This window comes from Gobio gobio, assembly GCF_949357685.1.
Source record: "Gobio gobio genome assembly, chromosome: 15".
NCBI lineage: Eukaryota > Metazoa > Chordata > Actinopteri > Cypriniformes > Gobionidae > Gobio > Gobio gobio.
The window spans coordinates 34,727,361-34,744,789 of record NC_137108.1 but is presented as its reverse complement, the minus strand read 5'-3'; the positions used below and the strand labels follow the sequence as shown (position 1 = coordinate 34,744,789).

Sequence of the window (17,429 nt, the reverse complement as noted above, 5' to 3'; positions counted from 1 at the left end):
TGAACACTGCAGGAGTTCACATTCAGGTGTTCTGCTTGCGTTGCGTGTGAAATGTCTTCATCCCAGGTACAGTGGCATATGTTTCAGCATGTCATATGAATATAATTTCATGGGTTTTATTTTTTTCAAACGCCAAATGATCGCGATGCTCACGTTTACAAGACAGCGTCATTATAGTAGCCTAGTCTATTGGTTACCGTTTTACGGAATCTATATGATACTTCAATTCAATGTTTGAGTGGTAGGTAATAACCATATATCGTCAATATTATAATATCAAGCTACCCTAGATGAATCTGCAAATTTGAAAAATCGATTTGCATTATAGCTTGAGGCAAGACAAATAAACCAATATCACAGACATGTTAGGTATCCTAAAATATGATTTTGTACGTCTTATCATATGTATTTACTTGCAAGAATGTAGCCCCTCCTCCTCCAGCTCACGCCAACGAGCAAACGCTGGCCCAATGTTGATCCTCGTCCTGCCTTTAATCCGATCACTTTCTCGTTTCCTCTTTTTGCTTTCCTCCGACAAAACCTTTGCTTTCTTATTTTTCTGTGCTGCTTCGGCCATGACTATAACATTCGGCAAACAAATGATAGTTTGGCTCACACGTCCGAATTTAAGGAAGTGGGGGTGGTGGTGGAAGTGACGTATATGCCGTAAAGCAGTCGAATTTTGTAGTTCTTTTTTTTCTCGGGTTACTACCCGAAACCCGAAGTTTAAAAGTACGATTAAAAGCGATACAGACCCCGTCAGGCTATGGCAGACGTGTCATTCAACCTATTGTAAGTCGATGTATCATCACAAGAGGTTTGAAAATATATTATAAAGGTTGAAAAGTTACCTAGTGCTGCTTTAAGAAATTCAGTTTAAGTAAGTAATACTTTTTATTGTTCTTAACTTGAAAAATGTAAGCTCATTCATACATTTAACTTAAAATGAATTTAAATATTTTTAGAAAAACATTTATAACAGAAACTCTTCCGAATTAACACAGCAAAACATTAAACACTACTAAGTCTCCCACTTAACATTAATATTGCAAAAATTATATAACACTTAATTTTCGCATTTACTCTCCCTTTTGAGCGTCATGGCAAAGCATGCTGGGAAATAGAAATCCACTTAAATATAAGTTTGTCTAAACTAAAGGAAACCCAAAACAATGGAACAATTCAGATTACTTAAATATGTGAACTCAAAAGAAAGAGAAAGTTCTAAATACTCATATAAGAGTTTATTGAACCCTTAAATGCATGACTGTTTCGCCAAACATTCTTACATATTTGGGTCTTTAGCGACCCGTATCTATATCTAACATGGATCGATCTATACCTGTCGCGATAATATATAAAACTCCTGATATTAGAGCAACAATTACAGAAGAATAAAATAAGACATTTCGTTACCTTTTTACGCTTACGCTTGGAAGGGTTCAGTTTGAGCAGATGTTTTATACCATCACCACTGTCCTCGTCAGAACTAATTTTTCCAGTACATTCTGCATCTGGATCATATTCGCGATCTCACGAATATTCTCAAAACTCCTTTTCAACGTCTTCAAAATCAATATTTTGATCACTGACAGCTTCCTTCACCAGATCCATCATCAAGTGACAGTGACATTAATATTTGATTGTGTTCAGTTCTTGCTCTGCAGTAAATCGCTGAGCCATTTCAAGTTTTGCAGATTATATATATATTATTGTTTTGTTTTCTGTCTGGGGTCACTATGAGTGAAACGTCACTTCATCATTGTGTATCAGACATTGCCACCTTGTGGAATAAAGTTATTTCAGTTTTTTTATTGCAGTTATTTCGTCATTATAGATTAATTTATTATTGTGCAGGGGAAAAATACGTACAATCTTATACACCTCGAGTCGTTAGTGACCCTATAAAATTGACAAAAAACTAGTGGAAAAACAGGCATTCAATTATAATTATAGTTTTTTTCTTGTTATATTGTTTAAAATGGATTGATTGAGGAATACTAAGAAGGTTGATGTCTAACTTTAAAAAATGAATGAGGAGGAGGGTTGTGAATGACGTCTGGTATGCATTTAAGGGTTAATTGAAATATTTTGTTTAATTTAAGTTGGCCCTACTCAAACCAATTAATTATTCTGCGCATTAGGGTTTACATGTGACACTGAAGACTGGAGTAATGATGCTGAACATTAAGCTTTGCGTCACAAGAATAAATTGCTTTTTAAAAACAGCGCCGCGATACAAAATGGCCTCACCCCCCCCCCCTATTTAATATTCTCGGAGGAGGGGTTTATGTAAATATTGAGCCTGGTGATGTCACCAACCCTGGAGGAATGTGTGTAGTCGCCTACTGGCCGTTTGCTGTAGTTCTTAGAAATGGATTTCTTTAAAAGCAAATATCTCCCTTTGCTTTAAACTTTGAACGTTGTAACTTTGCAGATGTTGTTTATGCTAAAGCAGCAACATTACACGCTAGCTTAAGTTAGAATAGTGAAATCGTGGTTTACCACCCCTTTAAATAAGACATATCACAAACAACATTAGCTGGGCTCAGGTAAATATCGTGCAGTCTTCTGCTGTTCTTATCTTTCATTGTGACGAAGAAGAAGTCGAAGTGCGGTGAGACTGCTCTCTGTCTGCGTTCAGTTTAATCGATCAGTGCCCCTGGAGATATTCATTAGCATTTTTCTCTCTCGCTCTCTCTCCTCCATTCATCCATCCTCCTCTTCTACTGACAGTCCATTACAGTCTGATGTGCCCTGTCTGTTTTGTGTATCCCTCTGTTAGACATTCGCTCATTTTATTTGCCTGTTATCTATCCTCTCCATCAGCGCCTTTCAGATAATTGCCTGTCTTCTATATAATTGCCAGTCTTTTCTCAAGCTCGCCGGTACTATTTTAAACTAGCCATTACGGTTTTTGTCCCAACAATTTTGCAACATGGAGGTGCCACCTTAATGGTGTGAAATGAGCAACTAATCCGTGTTGGAACCACATCTCCAATTTTGTGTTTCAAGATTGCAAAGGATTACATTTGGAAGTAAAATTACAAGCATCATTTGTAGCATTTGAAGCAGTCTGGGAGGGAAGCTTTCTAGAAAAATTAGAGTACTTGAGGATAACACACTGTACTGATCGCTCTCATGAACCTGTGATCACAGCCAGTGAGGATTTGAAGAGATGTTTGGTCTCAGCTGACCTCTGACCAAGTGAGTTATACATATTATGTCTATATTACAGGAAACCCCTGGAGATGAGCGAATACACCGTGTCTGCTGGTCTGAACCCTTTGATATAGACAAACGGAGGCACCACGGATGACCACCAATGACCTTCACCACTGTAAGTCTGCCCATTCATTCTGAGTAAATTCTGTTTTGAAGCTCCCATTGGTGATTCAAGAGAGACGTGTGTCCTTTTATGGTATATTTTATATAGTTTTATATATTTTTTGTCACTAAACCTTAACATCTGAAATATATTTTCAACAGTGAATTCTGATTTTGCCAATGGTAAAGGAGTTTGAATTATATTATGCTTAAGAACACCCCTCTTGTGGCTTATTGCTTTATTAAATCATTTTAATGTCATGTTATCTGTCTGTAATGAGTGGCTCTGTAAATGAAGGACCTGCTTATGTAATTATCTGATTGTTTTGCTTTAATTACAGGATCCATTTATCGTTTTGTCTCCGATTCTGTAATGGAAAATCGAGGTGAGTATTTATTGCCTTGCTTGCTCTGTCTTGTTGAGACTAATGATGCTGAATAATTGAGAAGAAACTGTTCCATTTGTAGATGCTGTTGATTATGGTCCAGAAACCAATGTGTGATCTTGATTTAACACATTTTGGTGCTTTCAAAACCACAGTTACACAACGCAATTTATACTCTACTTTGCAGCCATTGGAGTCAAACATTTGTTATTTGCCTGTGAGAGCGGTGTAATGAGGAACAACTGTATTTGATTAAAATGGGATTCTTGCAGAAGTAATTAACTAAAGCTTCCTGCTCGTCAGTCGTCAACAAAACGCTGGTAAATAGCTCTGTGTCGCCCCCTAAGGAAGGTCATGAAGGTAGTTCCTACCTTGAGCAGATTCGTAGAGATTGTTTTCCAGGTCATGTCAGCCTCTGGATCTAGGCAGATCCAACGAACTGATTCTGATTCTCGTTCTCTCTCTTTGGAAATGTGCCCAGTGTAGGTGCTGTAACTGGGACAAAGAGAAGCAGGGCTTCAGTTCAATCCTCTGAGTCATTTTTTTTTCTCCCAGTGTAGATGCATGTGTGTTCTTACTGTGGGGATGATCTTGGAATGGTTGCAAAGATAACAAATGAGTTGCGAGAGGAATAGGTCAGAGTTCTTTTGTGATTGTGGTCTATCCAACTTGGATGTACAAATTTTATGTAACATGTCGGAGCCATGCAGCACAAAGCTATTTTTGTTTTTGCCTCTTCCTTTGCTTGCTTTATCGCTTTTGTTCTCTTCCCTCTTGTTGTTACATTGCAGTTTCTCCCTCTTGCTCTTTCTGTATCTGTTGCCCCCATATCAGCATGTGGTTTGGTGATTTCATAGCTCCTGCACCACAGAGAGAAAGGATTGTTTGTTCTTGGTTCTCCTCAAAATTTTTTTTTTTTTTGTTTAAATATTTTGAAAGATGTGTTGAGCCTAAGCAGCCTATAATTATTACAGCATACGCCAATTCTATTTGAATGCCCTATTTTACATCACATTCTCATCTATAAACTGAATCAACTCGTTGACTTTGCTGTTAGTCAATGCATTGGGTCTTTCAACTAATCACAGGTCTCCTGAAGTTGCACTTCCTTTATACACAGTTACACACACTACCATTCAAAAGTTTGAGGTTAAGATATTTTTAATGTTTTTGAAATATTTTACAATATATGGGTTGTAACTCGTGGTGTGCGATTGCTCAAAACTGCGCATGTGTCGAACGTGTGACTACAGTGGTTTAACCTTAATTTTATAAAGCAACGAATATACTTTTTGTGCGCAAAAAACAAACAAAAATAACGACTTTAATCAACAATATCTTTTATGCCCGTGGGCGCCACTCATCCATAGGGGCGACAAAATTTATTACTGATACTATTTTAGTATACAGGTGTAGACATGGTGAAAGTTGCCTGATTATTTATGACGCATAGCCGAATTGTAGTGTCAAAAAAGACAGAAGCCCTCTGATGCAGGGAAGATAAGGGATACACTGCTCTTCTTTCTTAGTATTTTTGTCTTGTTTCTAGTCTAAATATCAAAATCTTACATCAAGATGCATTTAGATAAGTAAAATTACATTTTCTTGTTTTCTTGAAAATAAAATCAAAATTAAGTGAATTTATGCTTAAAACAAGCTAAATTGTCTGCCAATGGGGTGAGAAAAATAATCTAGTTTCTGATTGAAATCTTGTTTCTTGTTTCTGTCCCAAACAGAAATAAGATCATTTCTCACCCCATTTGGCAGATCACTTGTTTTAAGCAAAAACTCACTTATTTTGATATTTAAATACAGGTTTATTTAAAATAGCTACATTTTATTTAAACATTCACATTAGATATCTAAATTTCTCAGTTGAATTCATGGTGAAAACATGAATGTGCATAGTTTAGTGGAAAATGGCTGCTATCTACTGAAAAACAAACACTTTTGCTAGTTCTCAATGAATAGTTTGTGCATGAATGCCAGATGCACTCTTGCTATGTGTGTTTAGGCTGTAATGTAGGTGCTATTTTAGTATAGTTTAACTATCATCAGCCTTTTAAAAAAATAAAATAATTGATGATAATGATAATATAATGAACATAATGACAGGGTAGAATGGACTGGACATCATATAAAACAACAACAATAGAAATAAAAACATCAATGCATTGCAAAAATAAAACGGTAGTAATTCCACAACTTAGACAGATAACATGTAGTGCTAAACCTTGATACTAGGGGCACAAAGTAAAATCTTGCTCTGGGCAGCAAATAGGTCAGGGCCGACCCTGTACGGCAGAACGTAGTGCTCGCGTGAACAGCGTTGGCCAATGGTAAGCTGGCGTTCTAGAAGTGCTGTGCTGTTTACACTGCGTCAACAGCATTAAGAGTCTGAAACAGACTAGAGGAAATTGTCCTTCGTTTATAACCACTAAGGTTGTCAATCTCTAATGCGCTGAATTTGTTGGTTATAATGAAAAGATTGGCGAGTGTGTGGCTCACGTTGAACAAAACAAAACCTTTTCAGCGGTGTTAAGCGGATTCTAACTAACTTACTGCACCTCTGATATAGGCTCAACTCATTGCGATTTGGCTACAATGGTCAATGCTTATAAAAAAGCGTTTGAAAGCAGCTTCTAATAGCAAGTACTGAATATACCCGGGTCTCTGTACTACCGGTACTGCAGAATTGCTGGTACGGGCAACCTTTCTTCTTTTTTATTTTTATAGCGACTGGTACTGGTTGTACCGGTATGTTTGACAACCCTACTAGCTGTGTGCTGCTGTTTTTATTTGGTCGACGTAAAGGTTGTTTTAACATTTTCATCCTGGAGATTATTCCTTATTAATTATGAAACAAAGTTGGCATGAGAACAAATAAATACCATTCTAATGAATGTTGAGAGAGCATGGAAACTGATACGTTTTTCTATTATATATGTTTGTGTCTAAAAGCATCAGTCATGTAAAGAGTTTAACATTGAGGGAGCCTGAATTACTTTCCTTCAGTTGTGGGTGAAGTCACTCACCTGAATATACATGCGTGGAATTTTATTGCTGTTAATTTGTGAACGAATGAAGGTCCAGTAATGTACACCTGATCTCTTGAATTGAGTGTTCTCCTTAGATTTGACAGGAAATTGGGTCAAATCTAGTGAATTATGGTGAATCATTAAATTCTTTTGCGATCCATCTGGCTGTGTTTGAACACAAGAACATGTCCTTAGGCTGCATGATCACACATGGTCATGGATGGTGACCAAAGATCTGGAGCATTGTTGATTACAGGGAGGATGTGGTCCATGACTGAGGTTTCTCATCTAAAAGAAGCTTTTATTTACACTACAATGCAATTCAGGGGTTTGGGACAGAATCGCTTTGTTATAGGCTGTGGAATGAGAAGTAATGTCAGGCTGTAGGAAATGGGATTAGGAGTGCGACCTGCTAGAGTCAAGTTACATGGCTACACACTTCCACATTCCCGTTCTCTGCTAATGTACTCTGCTGGATAAAATTGCATTCTTGGAATTCCTGTGGATGAAGATTTGCTGAAGTGTATTACCCTCTGCTCCGTGCAGAGGGCAGGAGTCCAGATCCACTGATCACTGAGTGTATACTAATAAGTTTTAATGTTCGCGTTAAAGAGAGGGTTTGTTTAGGGGAAAGACCTAGATTCAGCATCAATCTTAAAGGAACATTTCTCCCAAAAATAAATAGTTACTGTTTACTCACCATTCCAGACCTGTCGGATTTTCTTTCCTCTGTGGAAGACAAAAGGAGAAATGTTGAAGACTGTGCTGCTTGCTCTTTTCCATGCAATTGCAATTAATAGGTGTGGAGCTTTCAAGTTTCACAAAGGAAAAAATAGCATCATAAAAGTAGTTTATGTAACTTGTGCACAATATTCCAAGCCTAACATTTACAAAAGAACTCAAAAGTTGGGGCTAGTAAGATAGAATTGAATTCAATAAAGACTTGTGTTGTCACAAAAATGTTGTTCTTTTGTAACAACACAATTCTTTCTATTTCTATTCACAATTTTTCCACAAAATCATTACACAAAACAACCATTTTCAACTGTGATTAGTCAAATCTTGAGCACCGAATCAACATATTAGAATGATTTCTGAAGGATAATGTGATGCTGAAAAATAACAGCTTTGCCATCAAAGATATAATTTACATTTTAAGCCAGCAGCCATATCGCCCTGTAGCCCAAGACCCACTGAAGCTAAGCAGGGTTGAGCCTGGTCAGTACCTGGATGGGAGAGGTGTTAGTGAGGCCAGCAGTGGGTGCTCACCCTGTGACCTGTGTTGGTCCTAACGCCCCATTATAGTGATGAGGACACTATACTGTTCAAAAGCACCGTCCTTCGGATGAGACGTTAAATAGAGGTCCTGACTCTCTGTGGTCATTAAAAATCCCAGGATGTCCTTTGAAAAAAAAGAGTAAGCGTTTAACTGATATATATAATATACTGATTGTCTCCTCTCCACCAATAAGCTGATGTGTGTGGTGAGCGTTCTGGTGCACTGTGGCTGCTGTCACATCATCCAGGTGGATAAGGTGGTGGTTGATGAGATTCCCCCTTCCATGTAAAGCACTTTATAAATGTAAAGAATTATTATTAAAATTTATTTTAAAGGGTTTGTTCATCCAAAAATGAATAATTTACTTATATGTTGTTTCAAACCTGTAGGACTTTCGTTCATCTCTGGAGAACAAATTATATGTTTTATAAAATATCAGCAATTTCTGTACCTCAATTGACTGCTACAAACTACCACATTGATGCTTCAAAAAGTTCATAAAGGATCGTAAAAGCAATCCATGTGAATTGAGCGGTTTAATCAATTTTCTGAAGAGACATGATCACTTTATATGCTGAACAGAGTTAATTTAGGATTTTATTAACATATAAACATTCATCAACTCCCACATCTTTTGTGGTAAACGGAAGCTCAACCAATGAGGTTGTTCAATTGTTCTAGTGCATCAAGCAGGTTCGGTTGAGCTTCTGTTTATTTTTACTGATCAATGTTTATATGTGAATAAATGCCTAATTCAATCTGTTCATCATATAAAGCTTTTGTGTCTTCAGAAAATTTGGACTGAACCGCTCAATTCATATTAATTAGTTTTATGACCTTTTTGAAGGGGCAGAAATAGTTTAGATTTTATTAAAAATATTATCTTTTGTGTTCTGAAGATGAACAAAGGTCTTATTGGTTTGGAACGACATGAGGGTGAGTAAATGATGACAGAATTTTCCTTTTCGGGTGAACTAACCCTTTAATAGGAAATCGTAATATTTCCTAATGTAATTATTCTTAAAACTTCTTTCAAAAGCTTACCAACCTCAAACCTTTTCCCACTGGAAGGGAAGATTATTAGTGAGATATGACATACACTACGAAAGCTCAAACAAGCCAAAAATGCTTATAATATGTGGACATGGCAACACTGCAGGAGCACACTCTGTGAAATAGCCTTCCAAGAATAAACAAAACATGATGTCTCCGTCAACGAGGCTTTAGATAAAATTGCAGAACTGTAGAAGTTTTTGGTCAACAATAGTGGATATCAAACATGCTAGATGCCATAACGTTGCTATGATGTCAATCATCACAATTTCATAAGAGAGTCTCACTCCTGTGTTTAAATGCGCTTGACAACTCTCCAGTGTGTACGTGGCCAATGAACGCTGTTATATAATGTTTTCTTTGTAATGTCAGTGAAATTTCACATTTCAGTTAAAATATTGACTAACATGATGTGTTAAGAGTGTTTTTGATGATCAGTCAGATGTCAGTTCCTTTTGTGTTCTCCATAACCACAAAGTCAAATGTCTGCCCAGCTGATACCATCTCTCCCTCCGTTGGCAGAACTTCCCTTTAATCCCTTGCTCTTTTTTCCCTTTGCTTTTCATTAGAACTCATACGCAAGCGCACACACACTCACTTTGCACTTTGACCTCTGCTTTAAGGAATGATAGGCATCTGTTGGCGTCTACGCTGATCTGCTTTGCAAGCTCGTTTATGAAGTGGAGGGAGAGAAAGTGGTGTGAGAGAGGGAGAGGGGGTGGAGAGAGTTGCAGAAGGAGGGCTGGAGGACACTGGAAGAAAAGAAGGGTAGTTGGCATGAGATCCACTCAAAGAAAAGAGAGGAGCTTGGAAATATTGTGAGTTGGAAAGTGGAAGGAAACATGAGAGCGAGGTTAGGTGACAGGAAAGGAGTCCTTTGAAACTGAGAGGAAAAGTGGAAGACTTTGGGTATCCTGAATTGCTGCTGTTCATTGGGTTGCACCTGGACAGGAGTTGCAAACAGAGGCCCTTATAGGGGGCTGGAGTATGGGACAGACGTTCCCTCTTGAGACTGTACCTCCAAACTCTTGCGCACACTTGGGTGAGTCAAGAAACCGCTTCAGACAAGAAGGTAGTTCCAAAAGGTAGACAAATGGACCGTGCTGCCTTCTAAGATAACTTATTTTTAGCCAAAATTGAAGGTGGTATCTCATGTAAGCAGTCCTTTTAGAAAAATGCAATCGCAGAATGCACTGCGACAAGTGCAGTTAAAAAAAAAGATGGTGTTGGAGTTGAAGCAACAAGAAATGTTGATTTTTATAAATGCTTATTATTCAATATTGAAATGTATTGATTAAAAAAAATTATATCAATTAATTCGTTAATGTTTAGTTAAAAAATATTATTATATTATTTTATTTTGTTATTTTACCCAATTTTGTTTGTGCTACTTATCCACCTTAGCTTAAAGGTGTCATGAACTGGCTTTTAAATTTCTTTTATACTGTTGTCTGAGGTCAACTTATGACGTTTGCGTGGTTTTTACATTGAAAAACATCATAATGAATAAGCAATAGGCTATTTTCTTCCTCGGTTTTGATAGGCGTGACGCTCTCTGAAGGCTTGGAAATAAACGCCCATGGCTAGGATTGGATAAGATTTGCATATTTAATGAGCTTCAGCTCCCCTGTCTGTACACGTGAGGAATTGTTTTGAAAGCGTGTGGGAAAACGCTCACAGGGCTCAAAATATCTTTATTTTAAAATAAACACAATGATTCATCTCTCATCCACCCGCGATTGATTGGTATGTTATTTCTGTATTACTTGGCTCTCCCGATCATCAGTGAATATAACCGCGAACCATACGCGCGCGCATGCGCCCGGTGATAGCTCGTCTGAAAAACACACAGCCCCGGGACTTTGGGCTTTGCGAGCCCTGGCGTTACAATTCCGAGTCTGATCACGAATTAACCAATAACACTTTCTCCAGCCTATGACAGCGTGGTAAGGTATGTAATCAATAGATATCAAACGATCTGTAACAATGCAATACTAAACATATATTAAAAAAAACATGTTTTACTCACATAAGTGGGTTGCACCGTTCCTGTCGGATTCAATATAGAAGGCACAGCATTGTGTTTTAATCTCAATATGTCTGCAAATCCAGTCTCGACCTCTATCTTGTTTACAATCGATTCCGCGATGAAATGAAGTGAAGAAACATGCAATGTCTAACGCACGTGAGCTGGAACTGGCATCGTTTAGCTCCACGAACCGGTGGGGGGCTTGAGGCGGGGCTTCTGCATCCTATTAGGTCAGTCGTCGACATATGTGACCCCGTCTGTGAAACCCCAGCTAAAGTCGCATAATCTAATTAGGAGATATTGAGCGTCAAAGTAGTCATAGCCATAAAAATGACCAAAACAGGCAATTTGTGTTTATTGCTGTAAATGATAGATTATACCAAGGGCTTTGAGATGCAGTACTCAATTTTTCATTTATAATATTATAAATACTGAAATTAATGATTTTATTGACGCTACGTTTTATTATTTTGCACCAAAAAATACCGGACGTGGGCTTCTTAAATATTGATTTAATGTTTACTTTCGACGCAGAAACAACTGCTGATTCTTATATCATTCGGTTCAGAAACGTATTTTTTACAATTACAAAGTGCAAATAGACCATAATATCAATCCGCACGACCAAGGATCAGATAAGTGTCGGGAAAGGCAAGAAAACGGCGACTTAAGCCGGGTTCCGATTTCTGTGTGGATTTCTTTGTGCCATCACCGACATTTCAGGAACAGTTTATTTATTTCCTAACTCCACCTTCTGCCTATACATCCATCTTATTTTAAAGACATTTAATGGCTGCTAAGTGTCTAAATAGTTTGGTTTTTTGATGCTGAGGCGCTGAGTTTATGAATTCGCTCTCTGACAGGGCGGCCGCGGCAAGTGAAGCGCAAGGAACAGAACAGCTGATAGTTTAATTAATAATGATTAATATAGGCCTACTGTTTTTTGTAGGGCTAAATAAAGAACCCGTATTATATATTAATATAAAAAGGTTGCGTGTGTCCTTCGGAAGCAAAGCTCTTGTGTCTGATGTTTTGGTTTCGGTTTGTAAACCTATACGAATAGAACATGCATGAATGAGAACAAAGTGCAGGACGTGCTTTATGTAGGCTAAAAGAGTTATTAAGCACAATGAGCCATGAAAAAATCCTAATGAATCATAATCTAATCGAATTGTGAGACAAGTGAAGATTCACAGTTATGACTAACTATCTGCACAAAGTTTGAGACTGACCTGTTAACTTGTTATAGGGCATTAGGCCTAGTCCTGATTTACTCCAAATGTTACACAGTGAGATTTTCTATGGATGTTTTATATATTAATCGATATATATAGGCCTATTAATGACATTTTCTACTGAGATTTCATTTTATTAATAAAGTTATAGCCTACAAATCATTAGAGTGAACTGACTTGGTAAATCAAGCTCTTGTGGTGCCCCCATTCGTTTCAATGTTTCACGCTTTTTGGACATGCACATCATAATAAATAGACTTGTTTTACAAAACTAAGAATTTTCCCATAAATGTGTCCTATATCACTGAAAATGGGAGAATCTTAGCTTTAATGTGGTATATGGCACATTATCAGAATAATAATGGTTAAAATGTTTTACAATTTCAAAAATAAGCTTGATTTTTAAAATTGGAATTTCTCAAAATCATGTATAAAACAGCGAATGACAAAAAAATGACTTTAGCTGGGTTTTCACAGACAGGGTCACATATTGTGAGATCTCTTGTTTTCTGGGCCTGGTGTCTATAAAAACTTTTCTTTGACTAACAAGGACGTTTTCAGGTCTGAAACTTACTGGATACTCTTATATCACGATTAACTTTTATATACCAAAGGCTCAAAGGAAAGTTGATTTCTCAATTCATCACCCCTTTAATAATAAACTCAAATAATATCTGTTTGTAATTTCAAGTAGCATAATGTATTTGTACAGCTAAAATAACTGGAAGGGACTGAGACCAGAAGAATCACACATTCAAGTTTAAAATGGCTGTATGTTAAAATAAGGTGGATATTTGTATTTATTAGAATATCTCGCTCTTAACATACTAATGGCAAACTATTGAAACTTCTAAAACGTTGTAAAACATTTGAGACTGTCTTAGAAAGCAGCTGCCAATGCTGGAAGCATTGAGGCAGCTCACTAGGTTTTAGAAGCAAGCATACCTCGGCTTGACTTCAGCAGAGCAGGAACTGGTTATGACTCAGCAGTAGGGAAGAAACGGTTACCAGTTTGACGTAAACCACGGTAAAATTCCCAACAGTTAGTATTACCGTTTCATTTTTAAATGATAATTTAAAACCCTATTTGATTACCACAATTAAAAAAAAAAAAATCATGGTAAATATGAGCCAACATTAAAGTCACCATGAAATCAAAATTCACAATTAACTTTTTTAAAATCGAATATTGCAGTATTTATTATAGAAATGTATCCATGCACTTTGCGCTCTTGCAGTGGTATCTCTTTTATTTTCTGATGACGTGTTTTTCGGTGCTAGGGCAGGACAACCTGTCACTCAAATGAGATCACAGCGATAGCAACTCAATTCCTGATGGACAAAATCAAGTCCTGCCTTAAATCTTTTCTTGTTTGAGAAGCCATTTCACACGAATATAGGCCTACGTCACAATAGGGAAGAAGATCACAACTTCCGTGACTTATTAGCAATTAGCAAAAGTCTCACATTGTTTATTTGTGGAGAAAAGCCTGAAGTCTGAATCATGATGATCTTTGTACTGTTTCCCCCAGTGCAGGGTGTGAGACCCCACCAATAGTGATGAAAAACAAGGAGACAAAGCACAGCTGACATTCGGTTACTGCACAGAGGAAGCAATCAAGTCTTTAATGTTCCTCAGCCCAACAGCACGGCTAGGTTTCATGTCACAATACAGGCGTCTTTGTTCTTTCGACGGAATCCGCTCACTGTTGCCGACACTGTATTTGTTTCCAGTGGTTTCTCCTTGCAGCAAAATGTCAATTCGCTGGAAGCGATTGAAACATTTTATCCCTACAACAGTGTGTCCAATTGGAGCTTAACCTCAGACAAAAATGGTTCCAAATAGGGATGGGTCACAATGTTGTCCAACAACTGACTATTTTATCTAGGTGTCTGAGTGTGTGTAGTTTTTATTTATATATTTAGATTACAATATTACAAAATACAATGTTATTTTTATTTGTATACCTCATTTATATTATATATTATTATATCTTATATTATGTTAAAAGTATTTTAAGTGTGTATAAAATTATAAATAAGTTATCATATTAATAATATAAAAATGTATATTTTTTATTTATTTTAAATATATCTATATAATACATTGTATTTTCCTGTATGTATTTTGAATTGGCATGTTGTTAGACAGTTTGCACAGTAAAAACCTTCTCGAAAATGTATGATATTTTCTATTCATGCCCACCGCTTTAGCATGCATATTCAGTCAGTAGTCTTTGGCCACAGCATTATGTCTGGTGGCACTTTGAGCATCTCGCCCCAAGTGTTACATTTTTAATATGCCGTTTCAAGTTAAAAACTTTTTAAAACTCATCTTGAGACCCCTGCATTCTGTTCCTTTGTTGGCCTCCTGTGTTTTTGAACTTGTTTCTGAAGGCAAGAATGCATCTTATGTAAAAGCCCCCTAAGAAATGCATCTGATTTTCTAACAGCCAAATAGCCCACAGACTATGTCTTTTCTAATATGCTTTTTTCATCATGTATAGCACAGCTTTGAGAACTATACATTAAAGATGTCTGACAAGTAAGGCTGTCTGGAATGAGAGCCTGTAGTCATTTGTGCATATACAGCAATGCATAAGGGGGTGGTGTGTAGTGGCAGGGCAGTGATTGACTCTTCATGGTTTCTCCCTGCAGAGACAGACTGTTACATAATGAAACAAGCTGCTCCAGGCTGAATGCCGGCCTTATTTCCGACAACACAACTGCCTACACACTCCTCTCATTTGCTTAGCATATACACCTCAAGTCTCTGGCTCTGGAGTTGCATGTACATGCATCCAAATGCACCAATCGACTAGTCGGTGGATTGCCTGAATGACAAGTCAACTAATCGGTCTCAAGGACCTGTTTCTGGTGCAGCTGCCTCAATCGGATATGTTTGTTTGAGGCCGTTCACATAAGTGGTGCTAAAGAACAACTTCATTGTGGGCAACAGAATGCAGGGGACTTTTTAAAAATGTATCTTGTTAAAAGTACAGATTTCGCGGGTGGACGCTTAAAAAAACTGTTGGGTTCTTTTTTACTGTATGTGATGTGGCGGGGTTGTATAAAATAGATTCGAGTTCTTGCTGTTCTGCTTAAGTGCTTGATTGTTTCAGTCTGGTTAGGTAATGTAGCTGAGTGGTCCTTCAAATCACTTGGCCAATAGAGGGTAAGCCGAGCTCATTATGGTGGAATAAGCAGTCAGTGCCGCATCCTTTGAGTAACAGTTAAACATCTTCTGAAAGTATTAGAATCTTTATGAAGAAAATTTGAGTTTTAGCTTTATTTGGTGTTCTAGGGCTAGGTATCAGCAGCTACCTCATGATACATATCACAATAATTTTTTTACTTGACCTGTTTTTAGATTTCTGTATGTCTGTATTTCATGTTGTCTATTTCAATGTTGTCATGCCTTTTTTTTATTTTTGGTTTTCGGTTTTAGTGTTTTATTTGTATTTTTGATTAAATAGTAGAGATTTTTAATAGAAATTTACCTGTAGAACTGTATACAAATGATCTAAAAAATGCACTACCATTTACATTTTTTGGGGTCAGTATGATTTTTTGTTTTAAGAAATCAATTTATTCAGTAACAATGCACTAAATTGATGAGTGACCGTAAAATGTTTACAAAAAATGTATTTCAAATAAATGCTGTTTTTTGTTCTTTCTGTTCATGAAAGAATCCTTAAAAAAGGACACTGGTTTCCACAAAAATATTAGGCAGCAAAATGTTTTTCAACATTGGTGCTTTTTTCTTATTTCTTATTATCATCAAATCAGCATGTTAGAATGATTTCTAAAGGATCATGTGACACTAAAGACTAGAGAAGTGGTTCTCAAACTTTTTATACCAAGTACCACCTCAGAAAATATTTGGCTCTCCAAGTACCACCATAATGACCAACATTAAAATACAGTAGCGTAGTAGGCCTAACTATTCAGCTACAGCGCTGCACAGTTCAAAATCGAGGCAGTTTATTCCTAATAAGAATAATTACTGTTGTCAGCCACTTTAGCATTGTAAATACACAGTTTGCACATTAAAACTGCACTGTGCTTACATACAGGTAAATAAAATAATTTAATAATGATTAAATTAAAATGTGTTGTACCTAAAATTTTAATTAAAACTGTACTGTACATAAATGTTAAATTTTTTTTTTTTTTTTAAGATTTAAAAGATTTAAAGATTAAAGATTAAATTAAAATGTATTGTTTTAACATACATTTTTATTTAAGTCCCTGTAAAGTCTAAATTAAATGTTTTTTCTGAGTTTGTCACACCCAGACAAATTTGAATGGTTAAAACAAAACGGCAAGCAAAATTTTGAAACAATAAGCAGCATGCTCTGCTCTCAAATGCTGGGGGTGTGTCCGCTATCTGCATTTGTAAAGCTATCCAGTGTAAAGTCACTGCTGAGGCAGGTGTTGGTGGTGATCAAGGTAGCTGTTCACAAAATGAATCCACTTCTTCTAGATATCATCGATTTAGTTTTTTAAGCTTATTTGAAGTTTATCGCAACTAGGTAATATGCATTTACGTGACAAAGGCATAACTAGCTAGCTAACTGTAGGCTGTAGTAACTAACGGTAGTGACCGTAACGTGCGATTGAACGGGCGAACTGCTGCGAATGTGCTCTAGTTATTATAGTGTTAGGGGAGGAGCCATGGTCAGTGGCTCCAGTGTGTCATCGACTGTTTTAATACTAACTTACACTAAACATTTTAAAATGTGTTTAGAAACAAATTTAAGAATTTCCTTTACAGGGACTTTTATTTAGTGATTCCCCTGCCATTAGGGAGCCTGAGTACCACTAGTGGTACGTATACCACACTTTGAGAACCAATGGACTAGAGTTATAATGCTGAAAATTCAGCTTTGCCATCACGGGAATAAATTACATTTTAAAATATATGTTAAAATTAGGGCTGTCAAAAGATTAATCGCGATTAATCTCATCCAAAATAAAAGTTTGTGTTTACATAATATATGTGTGTGTACTGTGTATAATTATTATTTATATATAAAAACACACACAAGCATGTATATATTTAAGAAAAATGTATTATAT

At 36.7% G+C, this 17,429-nt stretch overlaps 1 protein-coding gene across 2 annotated transcripts in view; it reads left to right on the top strand.

Moving 5' to 3' along the window:
- The window catches only part of phactr4b (phosphatase and actin regulator 4b), a 53,889-nt gene that overhangs the window by 12,840 nt on the left and 23,620 nt on the right, over positions 1-17,429 (top strand). The window contains exons 2-3 of one of the 2 annotated variants that reach the window (XM_079836919.1): positions 3,239-3,340; positions 3,669-3,713. In XM_079836919.1, coding sequence (XP_079693045.1) covers positions 3,701-3,713 — 13 coding nt within the window. In that variant the 5' untranslated portion in view covers positions 3,239-3,340; positions 3,669-3,700. Of the gene's footprint in view, positions 1-3,238; positions 3,341-3,668; positions 3,714-9,792; positions 10,126-17,429 lie in introns of those variants that run through there. The other variant, XM_079836917.1, reaches the window with a different exon arrangement.